The sequence below is a fragment of the Hemicordylus capensis genome, chromosome 2 (genome assembly GCF_027244095.1).
Source record: "Hemicordylus capensis ecotype Gifberg chromosome 2, rHemCap1.1.pri, whole genome shotgun sequence".
In the NCBI taxonomy this organism is placed as follows: Eukaryota; Metazoa; Chordata; class Lepidosauria; order Squamata; family Cordylidae; genus Hemicordylus; species Hemicordylus capensis.
In genome coordinates, this window is record NC_069658.1 from 23,485,404 (window position 1) to 23,508,310 (window position 22,907).

At 44.2% G+C, this 22,907-nt stretch overlaps 2 protein-coding genes across 4 annotated transcripts in view; both read right to left on the minus strand.

Moving 5' to 3' along the window:
- The window catches only part of MTMR12 (myotubularin related protein 12), a 70,494-nt gene extending 66,682 nt beyond the window's left edge, over positions 1-3,812 (minus strand). Inside the window, exon 1 of one of the 2 annotated variants that reach the window (XM_053299156.1) lies at positions 3,328-3,812. In XM_053299156.1, coding sequence (XP_053155131.1) covers positions 3,328-3,639 — 312 coding nt within the window. In that variant the 5' untranslated portion in view covers positions 3,640-3,812. The remainder of the gene's footprint in view (positions 1-3,327) is intronic. The other variant, XM_053299157.1, reaches the window with a different exon arrangement.
- Positions 3,813-10,452: 6,640 nt separating this feature from the next.
- The window catches only part of ZFR (zinc finger RNA binding protein), an 88,891-nt gene continuing 76,436 nt past the window's right edge, over positions 10,453-22,907 (minus strand). Inside the window, exons 18-20 of one of the 2 annotated variants that reach the window (XM_053287937.1) lie at positions 19,183-19,294; positions 13,242-13,339; positions 10,453-11,883 (exon numbers count right to left, since the gene is read on the minus strand). In XM_053287937.1, coding sequence (XP_053143912.1) covers positions 11,704-11,883; positions 13,242-13,339; positions 19,183-19,294 — 390 coding nt within the window. In that variant the 3' untranslated portion in view covers positions 10,453-11,703. Of the gene's footprint in view, positions 11,884-13,241; positions 13,340-19,182; positions 19,295-22,907 lie in introns of those variants that run through there. The other variant, XR_008314486.1, reaches the window with a different exon arrangement.

Consider the following 22,907-nt stretch of genomic DNA (forward strand, 5'->3'; position numbering starts at 1 on the left):
TTGGAGCCAAGACTTTATTATTTCACATGGGCACTCATAAAAGATACAGTATTAGCTTATGGACCATTGGCTGGAGAACCTAGTGCCCCTGCATCGCTTCAGAAAATATCTTTCACAGCGATGCAGGTATGACCATGCAGTAATGGCGTAGTAATCTTACCGCTCCCTTTAACCACACTTAGCAGCATCCCCTCCCATTCTTGGCCATGCTGCACTTAGGAAAAGTCAGTTCAACATGCAGTCGTACTGGAGTATGACTAGCAAAGAGACCCCAGAATGAGGCTATACAGCTATTAATCAAGTCTCCTAACAACTGAGGTCCTCGGGGTACAGTTTCACTCGCACCAGTGGTGTACTCTTACTTTCTCCTGTATAAGTGAATGGCTGCCATTCACTTATTGACTGTAGTAGATTTGCACTTTGGTCAGAAGGTTAAATTGAAAGCAAAAGCCTGGCCACCGCCAACCAGTGTTAAGTGGCATTACTCTCATTGACAAGGTTTCCCTAGATATTTGCAATATAAACTCTAAGAACATAAGAACAGTCCTGCTGGATCAGGCCCAAGGCCCATTTAGTCCATCATCCTGTTTCACACAGTGGCCCACCAGATGCCACTGGAAACCTACAGCAGGAGTTGAGGGCATGCCCTCTCTCCTGCTGTTACTCCCCTACAACTGGTACTCAGAGGCATCCTGCCTTTGAGGCTGGAGATGGCCTATAGCCCTCCAATTAGCAGCCATTGACAGACCTCTCATCCATGAAGTTATCCAAGACTCTCTTAAAGCCATCCAGGTTGTTGGCTGTCACCACATCTTGTGGCAAAGAATTCCACAAGTTGATTATGCGTTGTGTGAAAAAATACTTCCGTTTGCTGGTCCTAAATTTCCCGGCAATCAATTTCATGGGATGACCCCTGGTTCTAGTGTTATGTGAGAGGGAGAAGAATCTCTATCTACTTTCTGCACTCCATGCATGATTTTATAGACCTCTATCATGTCTCCCTTCAGTCTTTTTTCTAAACTAAATAGCCCCAGGTGTTCTAGCTTTGCTTCATAAGAATGGTGATCTAGGCCCCTGATCATCTTGGTTGCCCTTTTCTGCACCTTTTCCAGTTCTACAATGTCCTTTTTAGATGTGGTGACCAGAATTGTACACAGTACTCCAGATGTGACTCTAACTTCATGCATGTAGCACATTAGCCAAGAGTGAGCTAAAAACCAGAAAAACCCCAGTTTAGATCTTACCTCTACCACAAACTTACTATGTGGCCTTAGGCAAGCTGCTCCTCCTCAGCCTCTCTCCCTCACCTACAATATGGGGTTACTGCCTTACAGGGTTAATGTAAAGATTACGACAAAAATACAATATACTTTGAACACTTGAGAGTGCTACGCATTTCACAACGAACATCTGAGCATGTACAAAACTGCACCACTAGACTGCAGTTTGTTCTTTCCACACAGATTCAAGATTGTGAGCCCTTTAGGTGTTTTGGAATTTTTTTTTTTTAAGTGACATCTAGTATTCACACTAAGTGATGGCAGTACTCGACCATACCTGCTCACTTTTTATTTGCCCCTACCTAAACTGATCAGGTTTTCCAACTTTTAATTGATAGAGGATAACACCTTATGTGGTGCAGTGGGGAAATGCTTGACTAACATGAAGAAGATTGCCGGTTTGAATCCCCACTGGTACTATATCAGGCAGCAGCTATATAGGAAGATACTGAATGGCATTATCTCATACTGCGTGGGAAGAGGCAACAGTAAACTCCTTCTGTATTCTACCCAAAGAAAACCACAGGGCTCTGTGGGCACCAGGAATTGAAATCGACTTGACAGCACACTTTACCTTTACAGTCACTGACCACATCAACAGAGTAAAATGATTTAGAACATGAAGGTGGTAATTCCATGTAAGTTTCCTTGTGAATAAGTCACTGAAACTTACTTCCAAGTATGGAACATACTCAACACTGCACTGTCTGGCCTTACTACAACTGCAATAGGAACACAGGTACCAAGTTTATTTTGAATATGGAACCACAAAGACACACCCAGCCTCAACACAAAAATGTCCCTTTATAAACTCCAGTTACCCTACAGAGCAATTTCAATTTTAAGACAGACAACACCATGCATTAACACAGAATCTTGGAATACCTTGTAAAACCAACATATTTACTGTAGTGCAAGCTTCTGTAAACTACAGCCCACTTCATATATCTCATACAACTAATAAGGATGTGCACCTATAACATAAAGTTATTAGATTGTTTGTTTAAAATAAAGGGCTTGTTTCCCAGCCTTCCTCATCCCTCAAAGGACCTCACAATTAAGTTTCTCAAAAATACAATACAACCAACAAGGGCTTTTTTGCACACAAATACAAGTACACACCGATGCAATAAGCATTATGCATCTGAAGAAGCAGGTTCTAGTTTGTGATCGTCTGCAATAATATCCTGATCATATTATTGCAATAAATATGCTGATCTTTAAGGTGTCCTACAACCAACATGACCATCCCCCTGTGCGAAGTGGTTATAAGTTAGATACCTCATTGTTAGCAGGTTTTTAAAATGACAGTTGAACTTATTAAGTGTTATTCCTGGCTGGCCTTTCTCCCTCCAGATCCACACTTCCTACCTGTAGCCTGCCTTTGGGACAGGCTGTACTCAGATTCACTTTTTAAAATGAACGCATCATTCACGCCAGAACTTGCAGGCACCTGAGCACATCTACGACAACGTCTGAATAGTAAAGGCGCGGGGGGGGGGAGTGGGCGTGGGAGTGAGCAAAGAGTCTCTCCCCAAAGTGGCTTGCCCCCCACCGTCCCCCGTTTCTGTCCCAGAAATGTAGTATGTGGGACACAGCTCGCCCATGACCTACCCACAGGTGCACATTGCCCAGTGCCCCTGCCGTCCGCACCCCCCCCCCCAGCATTCCCCCTCTGGTGCCACCACTGCTGCATAGGGCTTTTTAAAAAGCAACACACCGGCAGAAGCCTCAGCAGGCACCTTTTGCCACCCTAAGAGGAAAAACCCGGCCAGGCAAACTCTCTCCCGAGTCCTTGTCATGAAAGTTTCCTCTTCGTCACGGAGAGCAGCTCCCAAGACATAAGTAGGAAGCAGCGGCGAAGGGAGCCCCCTGGTCGGCCAGCCGCGCCGCTTCAGCGAGGTCTCCCCGCAGACCGGCATCTCTACCGGCGAGGGGGCCCCGCTTCGGGACGCTGCCTCCTTTGCCCCCGTCCCGCCCCGCCCAACCTCCGCTTCTCCTCCTCCTCCCCCACCCCGCATCAGCCACCTCCCTCAGGGCGCCTCACCTGGGGGCCGAGGTAGGACACGAAGGAGGGCTTGGCTCCCTTGGCGCCCGCGCCTCCGCCCGCGCCCAGCATGGCTCGCCCGCCCCGTGAGCTCCCAGCGGCGCTGTCCGGGCTCAAGCCGGTGCCGGCGGGCGGGGGCGGCGACTGCGGCGGCGTGGGCAGCTCCTCCCAGGAGGACTCCGCGTCGTCAGCCTCTTCGTCAGCCGGCACCGCCCTTCCCGGTTTCGCGTAATTAATCCCTCCCATCTCAAGGGCAGTGGCGGCGGTCTGGTCTCGGCTCACTAGGATATTCGGTGCCTTCTCCCCCCTCATCCACTATTTCTGGAGAAACGCCTCCCGGCAATCTATCCTGTTGGGTCTTCGTGCTGTCAATCACAGTAACGTCCCTCCCTATCATCCGGTTGCTTTTCTAGGAACCGGGAGATGACCGTTGGATTCTCCCACTGATTGTTTTGAGAGGGAAGAAAGAGACAGCCCCGCCCAGACTTAAGCGCGAGCTCAGATGGACAGCTTTATTCACTAATCAGCGAATAAAAGAAGCCTGCGTGACGCAAGGATGGCTAACTGCTTGAGGGGCTCGCCAGTGTTGTTGGACTGCTACAGCTCTAGTAGTTCATTGTGTTTGGGGTTGGGGATTGTAGGAGTTGTAGTCCAACAACGGCTGGCGATTAGCGAACCTTAGATTGGCCGTCTTTGCCCTAGTGGCTGGCGAGTGAAGCCGTCGGCTTGAAAGGTATTCACGCGTGGTGGTTGGTTTTGCCTCCCGAGGAGCTGCATTTGTTGAAGTGCTGCGGTTGACGATTATTATTTTTCATTACTCTTCATGGTGAACTCGTTTTCCTCTGTGAAAGGTCTATGATGGAAAAAGAATCCCGTCAAACATTAAATTCCATATATGGCTAAAAATTCATCTTATTTTTGTGTATGTAAGAACTAAATCCCGCTTTTTAAAAAATGTGTGGTGGTGTAGGTAATAATAATAGCCCATCGACTAGGTCTCAGGCAATTTACGGTCGTATTAAAAAAAAAACTTAAAACACAATCAGGAAACAATTTACAACATAAAAAAATAATAGTATACTTTAAAAAACCAAGTTAAAACATCTGAAATATAAGAAACAGCCGGTACACAAAAAGCCTCCATGGGCACGTTAGTTATCCCCAGGCTTCGATCTCCACCTTTTGCTCCCTGATCAACATTTGCGCCCAATCAGTGATGACTGTAGCACGTGCTTCTCCACGGCCTGGAACGGCGAGAAGGAAGGTCCCTGCAAGGGCAATGCGTTAGGAGTTCGTTTCCTTGGATGATAAAGTACAGGAGACTTGTGCTGGCATACTTGCTTTTTCATGAATATTCAAGGTGAGCATGAGTGCAGGAACCAGGCTTTCCTACAGGGCAAGAGATCCTTCAGAGAGCAATTTTGGTACAAGGCCATCCCCTCTTATGAGGTACAATGAGGTGCCCTGCCTCTTTGTTGCCCCTTTTCTTTCCCACACCCTGCCAGGGGCAGTGCTTGTCAGCTGCTGCTGCTGCTTCAACTCTTCTGTCTCTATGCAGGGGTGGCGGGCACAGTGAGGTGGTACATGGTACCTTGCCTCGGACAGGCAGACATCTCAGGCCATCTCCTTTTGGATTGCCCCCCCCCCCAGCTGCATCCTCAGTTCCAGCCAGAAACTTTGCTCAGAGAGTCTGTGTGCGAGTGTGCATGCATCTTTCTCTCACACATACACATCCCTTACAGTTGTCCTTTCTTCTTATCAATAAAGGGGCTGAAGGACAGTGGTAATTCACACACATAGTTTTGCATTGCTAAACAAATACAGCTAATTTATTTAGGTGACATACAAGGATTTAGACCAGCGCAGCTGAGGAGTTAGTCTTCCCCAGATGCCTTATCCAAGCAAAGCAACAGGAATGCTGGAGGTATTCATGGACTTGCATGGTATCTTCCAAAGATGGTGTGCATATAAAGTTCCTCTGGCCTGACAGCGGTATTGGCCACTATTCCTTGAGCCATTTCTTTTTCCCTAGCAATAGAAATGTATCAAGCATATTAGAAAGTGCTCATAATCTGCCTTCTAATTTGGGTAGGTTCCTATTAGCATGTAATAGGATGCTGCATGTTATAGCATGTGCTAGGAGAGGCAGTTCCTGGTACCTCATACTTGGGTCTCTTATCAGATTTGGCCCCAGGGCCCACAAAATAATCTCCTCCCAAATTGCTATAGCAACAATTACAAAAGTAATTTTAAGTTTTAATCACAGCCAGCAATCACTAGGAGTCAGCCCTGTAACGTATGAACTTCAGGCACCTGACTGCATGCTGCACCTTCCTCCTACCATAGGCCAGAGCTTCTAGGTCACAAATTATGGCTGCCTGACAGACGTAAGCTTTAGTATCTTTTATTTTTAGCCACTGCATAACAGTATTTGAATAGTATTATTATATGCCTAGCCTTTGCTGCCTAGAAAATAGCCAATATGTCTGAAAATGGTTTATTAATTGAACTATGCAATAAGGCAAATGAAACAGCTTCCTGAAGCAGGATTATGAAAACAGCTGAGGGTGTTGTTAACTGAAGAAACTTTTCCAGCAATACAAAGCCGTTAGAAAATAATGTCTTAATTCTACTGGAATTTGAACGTTTGGAAATGTCCTTACCACTTAACTGTTCCATGTAGTAAGGTTATCCTAGCTAACATACCAACGGGGTGTGTGTGAATTTAATATTGATAGTATTTCCTAGAAAGGATCTGCTTTTAGGAATATTGTGCTCGCAGAGCAGCTTTCAGTATGCAGACGGCTGATGCAAATGGTGGTTGTAGTCTCTTGAAGAATTAGACTTGTAAAGCATTCCCCTGTTTCTTGATGATTTAAAAAGTATTATTCTAATACTGAGTTTAATTCTAAATTTAAACATAGGAAGTTGCCTTGTAGAGAGTCAAACCACTGGTCCATCTGGCTCAGTATTGCCTACCCAACACTGACTGGCAGCTGCTCTCCAAAGTTCAGGCAGAAGTCTTTTGCAGCCCTACCTAGAGATGCCAAGAATTGAACCTGGGACTTTCCACATGCAAAGCAGATGCCCTACCATTCAGCTACAGCCTCATCCCCCTTCTGTGAAGATTTGTGTTTAGATCTTCACAGTCTTAAATTGTGTGGTTTGAGAAATAACATCTGAACGAAAATGAACTTATGTCAGGCCTTGACAAATCCTAGGCACTAAGGAGCCGTGGTACCTAGAAAAGGATATTCAGAGGCAGGGTTATTTAATACAATCTTATTTGTCCCAGAGTCCTGTTTCTGTTCTAAGTATATTGTTTGTAAAGGGGATAAAGAGAAGCCCATTTACCCTCCACAATGTCATTCACTAATTCCAGTGTCCATTGTCTGGATTATAAATTTTCCATTTGGCTCCTAGATCTAAAAAAAACACACCCCAATATTGTCAAGGCCTGACGTGTTGATTGTGGTAAATCACTGAGGAAAAGCACTCTATTACAAGGAAATCCATCCAGAGAACTCATATGAAGCCTTGGTTGTTTATTGTACATCTCCTCATGCTCCCACCCCCAGTTGAAAGGTAATTCACAAATAAGAGAGCCAGCGTGGTGGTGTGGTTAGAGTGCTGGACTAGGACCGGGGAGACCCGAGTTCAAATCCCCATTCAGCCATGATACTAGCTGGGTGACTGAGCCAGTCACTTCCCTCTCAGCCTAACCTACTTCACAGGGTTGTTGTGATGAGAAACTTAAGTATGTAGTACACCGCTCTGGGCTCTTTGGAGGAAGAGCGGGATATAAAATGTAAAAATAAAAAAAAAAACATTTAACTTAATGTATGTACCATGTGCTTTGTTTCTGTATTTAGAATGATTTACAGCCCAATCATGTACCCAATTTCTTGGAAGCCCCACTTTTTTCAATAGGACTTTATTCCAAGCAAGCATGCACATAATTTCAGTCTGATCCTACTTCTGTTTATTCAGAAGCAAGCCCCACTGTGTTCAACGGGACTTACTCCCAAAAAAGGATTTGTACATTTTATAGGATTGCAACCTCAGCCTGTATCTGCTGAAGTTGAAAAGGGACAATTAAAGTCATAAACCCAACCCCATCCTTTCTGGAAAGTCTGCTGAACTACTCTGCTTTTGAGATTTTGGTAGGTAAGTATCTACATCCACAATCTTAAAGACTAATCTCTCTTACTATTGAGACAGCCTGAATGAGGCTCCATGTCCTTTCTGTTAAGGTTTATTCCAAGCCTGCCTTTTTCCGTGATAGGTAAGCATGGCTCCAGAGCAACCCAGCTAACTTCTGTGGCTGACATCTAGAGTAATGGAGTGCATGTAGAAACTGCTGCACTAGTTGCAATAAATCTGAAGCTTGCATTTCAGACTAATGTTGCACTACAGCAAGCATGCTTGCAGTTGTACAAAAGTTGCTCAATGGCAGCATGCCTCATGTGTTTTAGTGGGAACTTTTGTGTGCTGTAGCACAACAGTGCTCTTCCACAAATCCCTGGTTTTTAGTGCAACCAAGCTACTTCTTGTGCTACCAGAAAACGTGCTCATTCCGCAAGCACACTATTGCTCTAAATGTCAACCAGTGCATCCATGTCAAATTTTAGATTGTGTCAGTGCTTACTAAATCAAAGTATTCTAGCTTAGTTTGCTGAATCAGGCTGCTTGGATATAAATGAATGCTTTTTCCATGGATGAATTACTAAGAGATTATGGACCGAGACCAGGAGTATTGGGCAAGCAAGGCGGGAGAGCAGGTTGCTTCCTTCTCCTGGTCACATTAATCTATTGTCTGACTGAGCTGGATGGACATGATCAAGAGGAGTAGTGTGCAAGCAAGGTGGGCCTTCCCCATAAGTGGCGAGTTACTGGGGTGAGTGGTGTGAGTCTACACTCTGCCATGGAGCAAAGGCAGACTGGCTCCTAAAGCCAAAGAAATTTGTCAAGGCTTGGCTTCGCAAATATGGGAAAGAGATGAATGAAACTGCCTTTGAAACCTTAAAGATAGCCAGCTGCTTTATACAAGAGGATGATGACTATACCAAGACTATTTGGGGTCACATCTGCCGCCTCTCATTCCTTTTTTGAACTTCTCAATAATTTTCCACACAACACATAACCTATGGAATTCTCTGCCACAAGATGTAGTGACAGCCAACAACCTGGATGGCTTTAAGAGGGGTTTAGATAAATTCATGCAAGATAGGTCTATCAATGGCTACTAATCTGAGGGCTATAGGCCAGGCCACCTCCAGCCTCAGAGGCAGGATGCTTCTAACTATCAGTTACAGGGGAGAAACAGCAGGAGAGGGCATGCATGCCTCTGCTCTTGCTTGTGGGCTTCCCAGGAGTATCCGGTGGGCCACTGTGTGAAACAGGATGCTGGACTAGACAGGCTTTGGGCCTGATCCAGCAGGGCTGTTTGATTAGCTGGAAAATTGTATCCTGAGAAACCTGTTCATTGTCCAGCTTTAGACATGGAGTGGCACACCAAATAAAGTAAATGAAGGTTTATGTTTGGGGCAACAGCTGCAGTGTTTTAGAGGTCAAGAGAGAGGTTTTCAATATATGAAACTTGTTATAAGGAAGTTATAGTTGTGGGAGCATAAATACTGTATTTAGGTTTTTTAAAATTGTAAATTTTCTATTGTTTTGCCATGGTTTGGTGCATCTTTAATATGTGAGACATTTAAAGCCAAGGACCAATCTAGGTTTGTTATAATGTGTTAATAAATAAAAGTAAATTGCTGCAATGTATACAGTATCCTTGGGATATGTCAGGCATTATCTTAAGTAGCGGTTTACATCTGTGCAAAGGAAATGCACTCACAGCCAGGCTCCCTTTAGAAGATGCAACAAGTAACAAGTGTTCCCTGTAACACGGATTTCCAGATGTTTGCAACAACTCCCAGCATCTCCATCTACACTGGCCTTTGATGAAGGATTATGGGAGTTGTAGTCAACATGTGGGAATCCTTGTTACAGGGAACACTGCAAGTAACAAACACTCAAGCACATGCTTTGTTTCCACAGCACTGGATTCAAGTGCCACTCATTCATTTCATAGCCGACTGAGCCTAGCAGCAAGACAAGCATCTTTCTATGCCTCACCCTATGTGCTTTACAGTTTAGTGACCTCTTCAATTACTGTCCAAATTCAAAAACCAGAAAAGAAACCCTGCAACACCACCCAGAAATACTGAAATGTGTGAGGAAGTATGGCAATACACATATTGCAGCAGAAAGCAAAAAGATACAAATACATACAGCATAGAGCACCACATCTTATATCTAGTCATAATGCCCACAAATGAAGCAAAAGCAACATGCCAAATATCCCCATCATCTCAAAAGGCTGAACAACCGTCTTCTACAAAGCAGTCTCTAAGCACCAACCAGTGCACTTCAGGGTTTCTCAGTTGCCAATACATTCCATATCAGAATTAAGTGAATAATTCACTGGTTAAAAGTAGCCATCCTAGCCTAGAATTAAGTGCTGACATGATATAATGTCACAGTGGGCCCAGTTCATCTTCGTATTTACAAAATATGGTATTTAAAATTGAGATGCCTGTGAGTGAATGTAATCATTTAAGAAAAACTTCCTGAAGTAGCAGGCAATAAATAATTTGAAGAGAGTCAGAGCCTGGCTGTCTAACTGGGCCAGAAAAGCTTTTAACCTAGTTCAATGAAGTATATTAGAACTACAACTTCCTATTTGCCAAGCAATTTTAGGAACATTATGCCACCTAATGGCACAGCGGGGAAATGACTTGATTATCAAGCCAGAAGTTGCTGGTTCGAATCCCCGCTGGTATGTTTCCGAGACTATGGGAAACACTTATAGCGGGCAGCAGTGATACAGGAAGGTACTGAAAGGCATCATCTCATACTGCACAGGAGGAGACAATGTTAAACCCCACCTGTATTCTACCAAAGACAACCACAGGGCAATATGGTTGCCAGGAGTTGAAACAGAGACAACGGCACACAGTTACCCTTTACTTTATGACTGTGTTAACTCCATGCACTGCAAACTAGGAAGAATTCACTCAGAATGAGTTAGATGTATGTTCCCAATGTATAATGAAAATCAAGTCATTTAACAGATTTTAGTTTTTATTTGCGTATTCCACTGTAGTGCTGTAACAAATCACACTTGTGTACCAGAGCATACATCAACAGCCAGATGTAGATCTGAATTACACCACTGCTATAATATTCAGCTGTTTGAAGGAGACATCAGCATAAACTATGGCCACAAATAATTTTCTGGGATTTTATTGTACAGCTTTCAAATTTGCCATAAATATCTACCTTCATATTTTAAGAATTAAATTAAAGTGACTGAATAGGTTGGTACCAGAATAGCTTAAAGGAGCAATCTCACAGGCACTGATATGGCAAACATTAATTTTAATTAAGAGCTAATGGCATTAATACCACACTGAAAGCTCTCTGAAAACTGTTAGCCAACTGTTCATATGGGGAAAATGCCCTCTTAACTTACAATTTTCAGCAAAATTTCAGAAAGTTATTTTTTGGCCTTGCTATGTCAAAGTCAGGCATACAAAGACCACCTAGGCATGAAACCTAAAACAATACTTTTAAAAAGCCCTTCTATTAAAAACAAGGAAGTCATGCAATTTTTGATCAATTATGCAGTTGCTAAAATGGCTGCAAGTCCATACTGTATAGATTTAGCATTTATGCTGCTAATGCATAACTAACAACAAACCTGATTAGAGTAACACAAATCTGTCAATTACACCATTATATCACTAAAGAGACAAATGCCACGGAATTGGCAGAAACATTTAATTGAAAGCACTTAAATAGTAGGATAAGAGTGTGTTAACGCTCCACATTTAGGAGAAATAATCCTGCAGGCTCACTTTACAAAAAAGTGTTCTGCTATAAAATATTAAGTGAAGGGGGAACTGTATTCACCATTTCCAATACAAAGCAACTTACAGCTATTGTCAAAGGTAACTAAAAGTTCTAAATAAAAGATCAGGATACACAAACTGAAGCACAAATGCAGTATTAAATACAGTCAGGGTGTAAGTACACAGTGTACCAATTAACATGAAGAACAAAAAGCAGGAATTATTACATTTTAGAACCTAAAAGCAATGAGGGATAGGCGGAAAAAAAAAAATCAGAATACAGTTTCCGTTTGTGATCTCTTTCCAACCATAATTAGTCTGCACATCCTTAAAAATGGTGTGAATGCCACACAAAAGTAATTTTTCTAACTTTTCTGGATGTATTTAAGCAGACATTAAGGAAAAAAACTGACAACAAATGGTCTTGTTATCTTTCTGTGTTAACACTGGATACTTTTTTATTTTAAAAGCTATCATAGTCTTTCTTGTCTTTTTTCCCTTCAGCTTCAAATCCATCAACTCCATCACTGTCCCTTCTCCTTTTACGGTTGTTGTGGATATTGAAGCGCTGGTTCATCTGGGGCAAAGGATCCATTCCTAGAACCTTGTGTATTTGACGGAATGCAAGCAGTCTCAGTGCAAACTGGAAGCAAGGAGGGAAACGACACGTCAGAATTATTGTAATTCAGCTTCTAAGAGCAGATCCAATTTTAATAAAACTTTCAAAAGTTCATATTTAAAAGTACTTAAAGCTTTCACAGAACTTTTCTGCATGCGGTTTTACATTTTTAGTTAAATACTACAATGACATAATTTAAGTTCTTACATAAATTGTTAGTCACAAAATGAAGCAATAGCTGCCCAACTCAGGGTTTGCTAGAAGATACATGCCTCCTGGTCCCCTTTTATCAGAAGGAGAGACCTTGTTCTGTGTCCCCCCTTTCAGAAGTGAGTTTGGCTGGGATGTAAGGTAGGGGCCTGTTTGTTGTGGCACCAAGGGCACACCTAGGCAATTTTCTGTGCCTGGACCACCCAGCCGTGAGCCCCCCCACTGTGTGAAAGGCCCCCCGAAACTTCCTTTGGGGGGCCTGTCGCCAAATGGTTGTGCCTGCAGCACACCCGCCCCGCGAAACCTCTGTGCTTAAAAAAAATATATTATTACAGCCGAGGGATGGTTGGGGGGGGGGGAGAGCAGATCAGTCCTTCTTCCCTCTCCCTCCCTCCCTCGGTGGGGGCTGGGGTGACACTGGGCCCGTCTGGTCGGGCCAGTGTCTTTTTCCAACTGTAAGGTGCACTTGCGCAGTTGAGAGATCGTCACGGGCTTGTGACGATCTCAACTGCACATGTGCGCCTCGCAGTTGGAAAAAGATGTTGGCCCGAAAGGACGGGTCCAGCATTGCTCCAGCTGGGGGAGAAGGATTGTTCCACTCCCCACTGCAGCGACCCCTCGGCCACAGTAATTATAATAAATTTAAAAAGCATGGAGGTTTGGCAGGTGAGGTGGCTGCCGGCCATTTGGAGGACCGGACCGGGTCCCTAAGATCCGGGGGTTAGGGCACCTTTGAGTGGCATCTACTGTTTGAAACTCTTGCCCAGCAAAACCCCACCTGCAATTTGTTCTCTACCTGTCTGTGGAAGACCTGTCCATTTTTACATAGAAATGTTTACCTGACTGATGCTGTAATTTTTGCTTTTTATCTTGATTTTACCTGGTTTTTTGTTTCTAACCAAGTTATTCAGCATTGATTTTGTTAGACAAAAAATATGGAATTTTTCTTTATTTCAAACCACAGAGGATTTATTTTTGTCTGAAAAGCAACTAATTTATTTATAAAATAAGATACGAAACTAACAAAAAGCTACAATAAGAGCATCAAGTACTACAGTATATAGGCAGCCCATTCATTTCTCAGCTTATGTTTTGCTGTGGAAGACTATGTATCTTCATTATTTCAGTACCAAATATCCACCTTTAGCAGTTCTATTAGAACTTTTAATCACCTGTGCACTTGAAGTAATATCTTCTCGTTGCTGGTCTGTCATTAAAGCAAGTGTGTCAAAAGGATCTTTTTCACAAGGGTCCAGAAGGCCAGGACCTCCTTTAAGAAAACAAATAAACTTTACTAATTTCATACATTATTGCCTTATTAGAAGCTAACAAAAGAAATGATCACATATTTTATTTGTTTTAGGTACTTATATTTTGTCTTTTGCCCACCCCAAGGTCCTTTCAATAAAAAGATACAATATAAAATCAAAACAATATAAGAACACAAAGCAAATTACAAAAACAGGTTGCTTAGCTATAAACAATGATCTGGTAGTGGTCCGCTGCAGTCATAAGAATGGGTTCTGCGCCTGTGCGGGACCATTTGGGCAGAACTGACTAGCTCCTCAAAGCGCTTAGCCCCGCCCCTGCACGTGGTACACTTGCTTAGTTTGGGTGGGCTAGTGTTTTCTCCAGGAGGACCGACATTTGGAAGGATCATCGTATAGAACCAGTCTACAGTCCAATGAGGTAAGTAGCAGTGCCTGTTTCACAAATATACGAGTTGTCACTTCACGTAATGCAGCGGGGCTGGCGGGAGGGTCTTATGACTGCAACGGATCACTAACAGATTACTGGTTACAAGTAAGCAACCTATTTATCTAGATCATGATCCATTGTAGCAATAAGGATGGGTGACTAACGAGCTGTCAGTCTGGAGGAGGATGGAGTATGCTATGGTAATACTCTTTTGAGCACATCCCTCCCAAAATTGGCCTGAGCTCCTTTGCGAAGGTCCAAGGCACAATGCTTGATCAAAGTATGCTCAGAGGACCAGGTTGCTGCAGTGCAGATGTCCCTGAACTTGATGCCGGCCATATGGGTTGCAGAGGTGGCGTAAGCCCTGGTCGAGTGGGCCCGTATAGTCTTAGGGGGCTCTACCTTTTGATGTTTGTAGGCCAGGAAAATAAGCTCCACAATCCAATGGGATAGCCTTTGTCTGGAAATCTGGCAGCCTTTCACCTTGCCCTTGTAACTTATAAAGAGGCATTTTGTCTTTCTATAGGGCTTGGTCAATTTCAAGTAGAAAAGGAGACCCCACCTCACGTCTAGAGAGTACAAGGAGTGCACCAGTGTTGTCATAGGATTGTGAAACAAGGTGGGTAATACAATGTCACTGTTGATGTGAAAGTCAGTAACTATTTTAGGTCTAAACTAAGGGTCTAGACGAAGTACCACCTCGTCCTCATGAAACTTAGTGTAGGGAATGTCAATATGGAGAGCATTTAACTCGCTGACCCTCTGAGCTGATGTTATGGTCAGGAGAAAGGCCGTCTTTAGCGCTACTAGTTTGGAAAGTGCCGTTGCCATGGGCTCAAAGGGAGGTTCAGTCAGAGCAGTCGAGGTATGTTTTGAATTATTATAGCAATGGTTTATATGTATAGTTATTTTGAATCGCTCAGATAGGCAAGCAGGAAGTCAATATTTACTTATGTGTAGAATTAGATGAATGTAATTTGAATGTAAAAGCTTTTGTAAAATCCAATAAAAATTTAAAATGCAAAACAAACAAACAAACCACTGATAAATACCTAAATTGCAGACAGCTCAGAAGTATGTCTGGCAAAGTGAATAGTCGAATTGCATGAGGCCCAGCAATGTCTGTATTTTGTGTGCTTTCTGTTTGGGACATTCCAGGAAGGTCAAGACCAGGTCTCTGATTCGTTAGAAGTGCTCCATGGGGAGAAATGCACGTTATGCATCCACATCGAGTATGCACCTAATGTAAGGAATGCACTTCACCGGTCCAAGTTTGGACTTTGTCCAGTTGACCTGGATGCCTACATCTTCCAGAAGGTGTAACACTGCTGTGACATAAGAACAGCCCTGCTGGATCAGGCCCAAGGCCCATCTAGTCCAGCATCCTGTTTCACACAGTGGCCCACCAGATGCCACTGGAAGCCTACAGGCAGGAGTTGAGGGCATGCCCCCTCTCCTGCTGTTACCCCCCTGCAACTGCTACTCAGAGGCATCCTGCTTTTGAGGCTGGAGGTGGCCTATAGCCAAATGATATGCGAGGCTAATTGATGATCTGCGTTTCGTGTCAGAAGCCAGTCGTCGAGAAATGGAAAGAGCACTATCCCGTGACCTGAAATGGGCCACAACCATGGCCATGCATTTGGTGAATACACGGGGTGCCGTGGCCAATCCGAATGGGAGAACATTGTATTAGAAAACATGGTGGCCTACCGTGAAGCACAGATACTGTCTGTGATTGTTGCATTTTGATACGAAAATACGTGTCCCAGAGATCCGCCATGAACCACTCCTCCCCATGGAGAAGAGAAAAGATGCTCTGTAGCATTATCATGCGGAATTGTGTATGTCCACATGACTATTTAACTGTCAGAGCTCCATAATTGGTCGTAGGCCTTTGTCCCATTTCGGGAACTGGAAGTAGTGGGAGTAGAATCTCCGCCACTGATCTGTCCACCAGACAGGGGATATGGCCCCCTTGTGCAAGAGAGATTGAACTTCTTCCATCAGAAGAAGGGAAGCTGGGGTGTACTAGATTCTGCTGAAGGCTGGATGGCACATAGCCCATCTGAACTATATGTAGGACCCAGCGGTCCGATGTTACATTGTGCCATGCTGAGGCATTACTTGCCAGCCTGATGTTGGAGGCAGCTATGATGGAATGTAGCAGCAGAGTCGATGGTAAAGACTCTTGGACTATGACATTTGGTGGACTGTCCTGATAATCAAAGATGTTGCTTGCCAGTATTGGTGGCTTTTGGGTGAGAGTTCTGGGTGTTTCTTGTCCTCTGGTTGTAAGGCTTTCCATTGAAATGCTGGTACTGCTTTAGAAAGTCCCTATTGTCTGTCTGTATGCATATTGTCTTCTGTCAAATTGGCAATACTTGGAAGAGCCAGGTTGCGAAAAAGTTGAAAATGTCCTAGCTGTAAATTTGGATTTTTTAATGGATTCCATAGTGGTATCCGTAGACTCACAAAAGAGACCCTTCCGATCAAAGGGTAGACTTTCCACATGATCCTTCATATCTGGTTGGAGTACAGTGGAATGGAGCCAGGCATCTCTGTGTAATGTGACAGCAGTAGTCATTGTGTGGGACTCGTTTCTGCCAGGTGCTTAGCATTGCTGAGCTCTTGCCTGGTCAGGAGGGTAACTTTAGAATAAATGTCATTAAATTTTGCCAGGAATTCTTCTGGGGAAAGATCATTTTGTTCTTGATGCAACTCATCCCAAAGGGAATGAGTATATTTCGCAAAACAGGCAGTGTAGTTTGCAATTTTAAATTCTAGGCATGAGGTCAAGTAGATCTTTGACCCAAAGTGTCCAATTCTTGACCTTCTTTATCTCCAGGCGTTGTGTGGCGCCTCCCGCTTTTGGATGATGAAGCACAGTCCACCACAACAGAGTTGGGGGAAGGGTGCTTTAGCAAATAGTCATTATCATCCTCCTGGATCTTTTATAAGTTTTCTAACTGTTTGGAAGTCAGTGCAGAGGTCTGAAAAGTTGACCATGCTGACCGTGGAATTTACTGGCAGGATTGGCAGATGTACTGGCTGAGTTGGAGCCGCCGTAGCAAAGAACTTGTAGACAGGCTCGTCTACATCTTGAGTTTTCTTTTTCAACTGCAGACCTAGGGCAGAAGCCATTTCTAATATCTGCTTATGATAGGAACACATTTCCTCATTAGGAGATACATTATTGCCTGATGATCCCTCCTTAATGGAGGAATCATCAGGATGCTCTGAAAAGTTGTTTTGCTGGAAGTTAAATCAGACTCATAGTCATCGGTTAAGATGACAGTACAAGGCCCCAAATAGGCAGTCTTTGTTCTTAGGGACTGTCTGTGCCATAGCAGTAGTGGTAAGTGTTATTGTTTGTGTAGGATGAGACTTCTGAGGACATGGTCTTGGTATATCAACAGTTTGTGTCTCTATGCATGTCAAAATAACAGGATGCTTCAGAATTGGGGAATCCTTTTCCGTTCTTGAAGAGGTGACCTGTGTTGATGTCAAGATACCCATCGAAGTTGGTACAGCTGTAAGTGTGACTCGGGTTGACATCGAGATTCGAACAGGTCGAGGCATTTCTGGTGGCGGAGTCATTGGAGTAGCAATAGGAACCATCGACACAGAGGACTGATGAGTTTTCCAGGGCCTATAGTCCTGATAGTCGGGGGGAGTCGTGATGGACTATGTTCAGCCCTGAATGGTCACATAGTCACAGAAGGCACTTTCCATGGGTGAGGGCAAGTCTGCAATTGAAATGGCTGAAAGGCTGACGGTGTCGAGTGAGTGGAAATTTGAGATCAAGATGGCAAGGTTCCCGGTGTCCTTGGTATTGAGAAAGTCATGTCTTTCTCATCAGCGTCAAGACTCTGGCTTAAAAATGCGTAGAAAGTCAAGGCTGATGGAGTGCTCTCGGTGGAGTCTAGCATGTGTAGCAGACATTGTGTGGTGCCTTGTCCCAGGTCAAGTTCAGTATCGTCAGCTTCCATTTCAAAGGAAACTGGAGAAGTCGTAGCCTGAAGGAGACGCTGGACACTGTGTTTAACAGCTGGAGATGGCGTTTGTGCTAGAGTCAAGCAGGCGATAGAGAATGTTCACGGCCCTGAGCAGTCAGTATCGAAGTAGATGTTGGGGCTAGGTGTCGAGCCTCCATAGATGGGGAAGCGAGCATCACAACGTCCGGCGTCAATGGACAAGACCGGAGGGGGGTGCTCAAAACCGATTATAGGGCAGTCGGAGAAGGGGTTTCCCGTGACGGGGTAGAGGATTGCTCACGATCCGTCCTAGTGCCTTTGTCACAGTGCTTCTTAGAGAGCGGCTCTCCCTTGGTATCAGCCGCCTGATGCTGGAACCTATGCCACTTCCAGTGACTAGAAGCAGTGGGTGGCTTTTGGGTCCGAAAAGTTGTAGACATGGTTGTCAAGGCAAGTTCTGTCGAGATTTTAGACTGCACTGTGGCAGAACCTGACAACGACTTCGACATCGAGCCCAATGTTGACCTCGATACCCTACCCAATGTCGAGGGTATGGAAGCATCCACCGGGGACCCTGGCATCAGTGTCCCGGGGCGCAAGGCATCATCATATAAAGCAGCCCGCAAATGAAGGGTTCTGTTCTTTCTTGTTTGTTGGGAAAAGGTGAGGCAAATTTTACAACTAGGAGTGTTGTGGCCTTCACCGAGACATAATAAACAGAGGATGTGGTCGTCTGCTAAGGGGAGTTTAGAGTTACAGTGGGCACAACATTTAAAAGTTTTCTTTTTCTCCATAAAAAAGGAAAGAAAAAAGGTGATACTCAAGTTAAGGGAGATCCAAGTGAGGGTTGATAACACAGTCCAAAGTTGTTAGCTGACAAGTCTGGAAGATTGTTAGACAATTTGAAATCGTAGAGAATAAAAATCGTCAGGTCCGTTTCTGAAGTCAAACAATTTAAACAGTTTGTTTTATTTCTCTTTTTCCAATACATAAAAATAGTTCTGAGGAGTTAGAGGTCCGAGGTGTTGACACAATGGTGGTCAGAACGGAACTGGGAAGAAAATGCTAGCCCACCCAAACTAAACAAGTGCAGGGGGTGGGGCTAAGCACTTCAAGGAGCCAGTCAATTCTGCCCGAATGGTCCCGCGCAGGCGTAGAACCCATTCTTATAACTGCAATGGATTATGATCCAGATTAAATACTACCATAACAAAACAGAGATTGCATAAAGCAGGAAAGGAGCATAAAATACCACAGGGAGCAATAATCCCTCTAAATCAAACACCTAGCAAAATAAAAATGTATTGGCCAGGCACCAAAAGATCACTATTGAGGCGGCCAGGGAGTCCTGCCAGGAACAGGAGTTTCATAATTTGTTGTGTATACATCTCACAATTGAATAAATCACCAATGGCAGGTGTAGTCAAGGAATGCAACTTGCCCTTAAGGATAATTCCTGAAGATATACACTCAAACACTCTTCTTAGGGCATCCCCAGGGCTTTGTGGTCCAGTAGCACTGCTAATTGCTTTCTCTACTAATAATTCCATTGCCTAAATAAAAGAGAAAAAGTTATATTGCTGTACACATTTATTTAAAAAAGAAGAGAAATGTAAGATTCCACCAAGAACCTGTAGGCAGTACAAAAGAAATATGGGCTTCCGGTTCTCCAGTAGTCTTAAAGTTTTACAGCACAAGGGGGAAAAACAAAATTTAAGTTAATATAACTGTCCACCTCTTCAGAACTCAATCACATGCAAAAAGTTCACATTGTCATTTTCACTTTTATCGCCACATTTATTTATTTATCATATTTATATACTGCCTGATCAGGGGCGTAACGACGGTAGGGCAGGCAGGGCACGTGCCCTGGGCGCCAGGTGAAGGAGGGCGCAAAAGTGCCTGCCATGCCCCGCCCGCCCACCCCCACAAAAAAGATTTTTCTTAAAAAAAAATTTTTAAATTGTTTTTTCCCCCAATGGCGGGGATGTAGCAGCCTGAGCGGTGGGTGCTGCTCACCACCACCACCTGCGGGCGCCCCGTTCATCACCACAGCCGCTTGTGGGCGCCCTGTGCTACTCACCGCCGCTGCCTCTGGGCGGGCACCACCGAGCAGATGGCTGCGGGGGTGCCTCCATGTGTTCTTCTATCCCCTATCCCCCGCCCGCAGCAGCTGCAGAGCAACGCTGGGGCCTGCTGTTTGGCTCGGCATTGCTTCATTCCCAACTGCGAGGCGGCATGCCTGCGCAGTTAATAGACTTAACTGCGCAGGCGCGCCTTGCAGTTGGGAAGCGACGCTGGGCCAGATGGCAGGCCCCAGAGTTGCTCTGCCTCAGCCGCCCCCCCCCCCCCCCGTGGGGGGATAGGGGATAGAAGGACACACAGGCAGGCCCGCAGCTATCCCCTCAGCCGTGTGGCAGGCGGCGGCAAAACAATAGCAATAATGGTGGGGAGGAGGAGGAGGAGCTGGGAGAATGAGGCAGCGGCAGCGAACTGCGGCCCCACGAGGGAACCCAGCGGTGGCGGGAGGCCCTGGCAAAGGCGGGTGGGTGAAAATTGCAGTCTGTTTACTGGTACTGGAGAGTCCCCGTCCCCCGGAAACGCTTTCTCTCACATGTTGTTTACAAAATAAGTAGCTGGGATGCGGTGGGGGCTGCGGAGTCACAACAGTGACCAGGCGATTCTCTTTAGTTGAGAGTGAGCGGAGGAGCGAGCCTCAGCCTGCTGGCTGGCCCTGCCTGCCTGCACGTGGCTGAAGACAGAGCCCTTAGAGGGAGCTGAGAGAGAGTCGGGAGGGACTGGAGTCAGTTCGCCTTTGTTTGCTCATTCATACATGCTAAATTAAGGTGGGTGGTCAGCAGCCTGTGAATTATCAAAACGGAACAGCAGCAGCTTCCTTCCAAACAAAGTATCATGATGTAAGTTAATTCCTCTCGAAATGGATGTGCCCTCTCTCCAAGTGTCCTTTTAAAAATGGCTTTTAGGTCCTCAACACTTCATATTTTGAATATAACCTCAGTGTTTACAAACTGTTTGCCATTTGCACTGATTGTATTTCAAACATAAACTTTTACAAAAGAGGAATGCTCCCGCAGCTGGGCAGGGGTGGGGTGTGTGTGTGAGAGCCTCAGCTCCTGTTGCATGATAATAAAATGAAGGTGGATGGCTGAATCAACAATGGAACCCCCACAGCTTCCTTCCAAAGAAGTATCATGTTAATTCTTCTCTGGATGTGCCCTCTCTAACCCTCCTCTCTCCAAGTTGCAAATGTTCTTCATGGCTTTAAAGATCACACAATTCCCAACCCACCCCTCCCAAAATCAATACACTACTAGTTTTAGCTCCATCTGATTAGATTGATCAGATTAAAAAAAATAAACAAACTGGAGCAAAAGAACCAAAGACATTCCTGCTCTTCAGAGTTGCTGACAATCCTTTGCATGGTCAAAGGCCATTTGAAATGTGAAGGTTTTTAGCATTAGACCTGAACAAAAGCTGGTTGCAACATGAAAATAATATGCACATCTAGAGAGATGCTATTGTTTTGTGTTTCCTCTTCAGCCACTGGCTGTGATTTTAATTGTGCTGGAGGATCTTCATTAGTATTCGCATATGGAGAGATTTCACAAGGCTGCTTCATGGGTGGGGGGCTTGGCAGACTAGGTCTTTTTGCATGCAATGAGAATGCCAGCCTTAGAATGGCAGCCTTACAATGTCAGCCAACTTTAATAATAATGTTGGGGCGGGGGGGGGGTGAGTACAGTCAATTAGTTTAGAATTATTAGGAAGAACACCACCAAAATTTAAGAATAGTCATAATATATTATGACAGTATGAGACTTTTTGACACAGTCCTAAAAGTTGCTTTGCTGACAAGGGCATAGAATAAGATATACCATGTCAGTGGCTACCTTTGTGCTGTCTCAGAAGCATGATTTTGGGGACTTCGTAGGGCAACAATATGCCCATTTATAGATAGCCATATGTACACCTGACAATACTCATTTACTTTATCCAGTAATGAAACATTACATTACTCCACGTCCCCCCCGCCATACTTTCCCTTTTGCAAATAACGCTTAACAAGAAATCTTCTGAATCATTAGAGAAATCAAACACTACCTCTCTCAGTTCACTGGAAAGCAATCTATTGATTTTGGCTTCAATTAACACTTTAAAATAAAGTACCACCCACTGATGCCATCTGTAGTACAAATTATATGAGATTCTCTTAAGATAAATGGTAACTGTCTTTTGGTACCAACAGCTAGCATGAACATACTAGTTCTACTAAGACACAGACAAACATTTATCATAATTTTTATTATTTTTACATTTTATATCCCACTCTTCCGCCAAGGAGCCCAGAGTGGTGTACTACATACTTGAGTGTCTCCTCACAACAGCCCTGTGGAGTAGGTTAGGCTGAGAGAGAAGTGACTGGCCCAGAGTCACCAAGCAAATACTTGGCTGAATGGGGATTTGAACTCGGGTCTCCCCGGTCCTAGTCCAGCACTCTAACTAGTACACCACGCTGGCTCTAAAAATGCTTATTATAATATTATTTTAATATGCTTATTCAACAACAGCACAGACAGCATGATGCAGTCTGCTTCCCTCTGGAAATTGTTACTACAGAAGAGCAGCAGCCCAACTTTTAAAAGTGTGATCATCTTAATTTCAGTCAAGATTCAGAAGTCTCTTATCTTGACTTAACAATTTTAATGGATTTTGTGTTTGCAATCAAGATGATCACTCTTTAAAAAGTTGGGCTGCTGCTCTTCTGTAGTAACAATTTCCAGAGGGGCCATGCTGTCTGATGTAGTAAGAACACAAGAAGTCTTGTGGCACTTTAAAGATTAACTCATTTGTTGTAGCACAGCCTTTCGTGGACTAGATGAAGTGAGCTCAAGTCCACAAAAAGGTTAGGCTACAATTGCCATGTTAGTCTTCAAGGTGCTGCAAGACCTCCTTGTTTCTTCTGAAGTAGTTACTTAACCATGTGAAATTAAGCAATTTACTTCTCATATACAACAGTACCTCTACTATAATAGCTTTTTAAAAAAGTAGATGGGCATCAACAATCAGATAAGGAAACTATGGCAGAGGGCAGCTTCTGGCTTTACACAGCAGTAAGCACGGTGGGGGAGCAGGGTCCAATCTAGA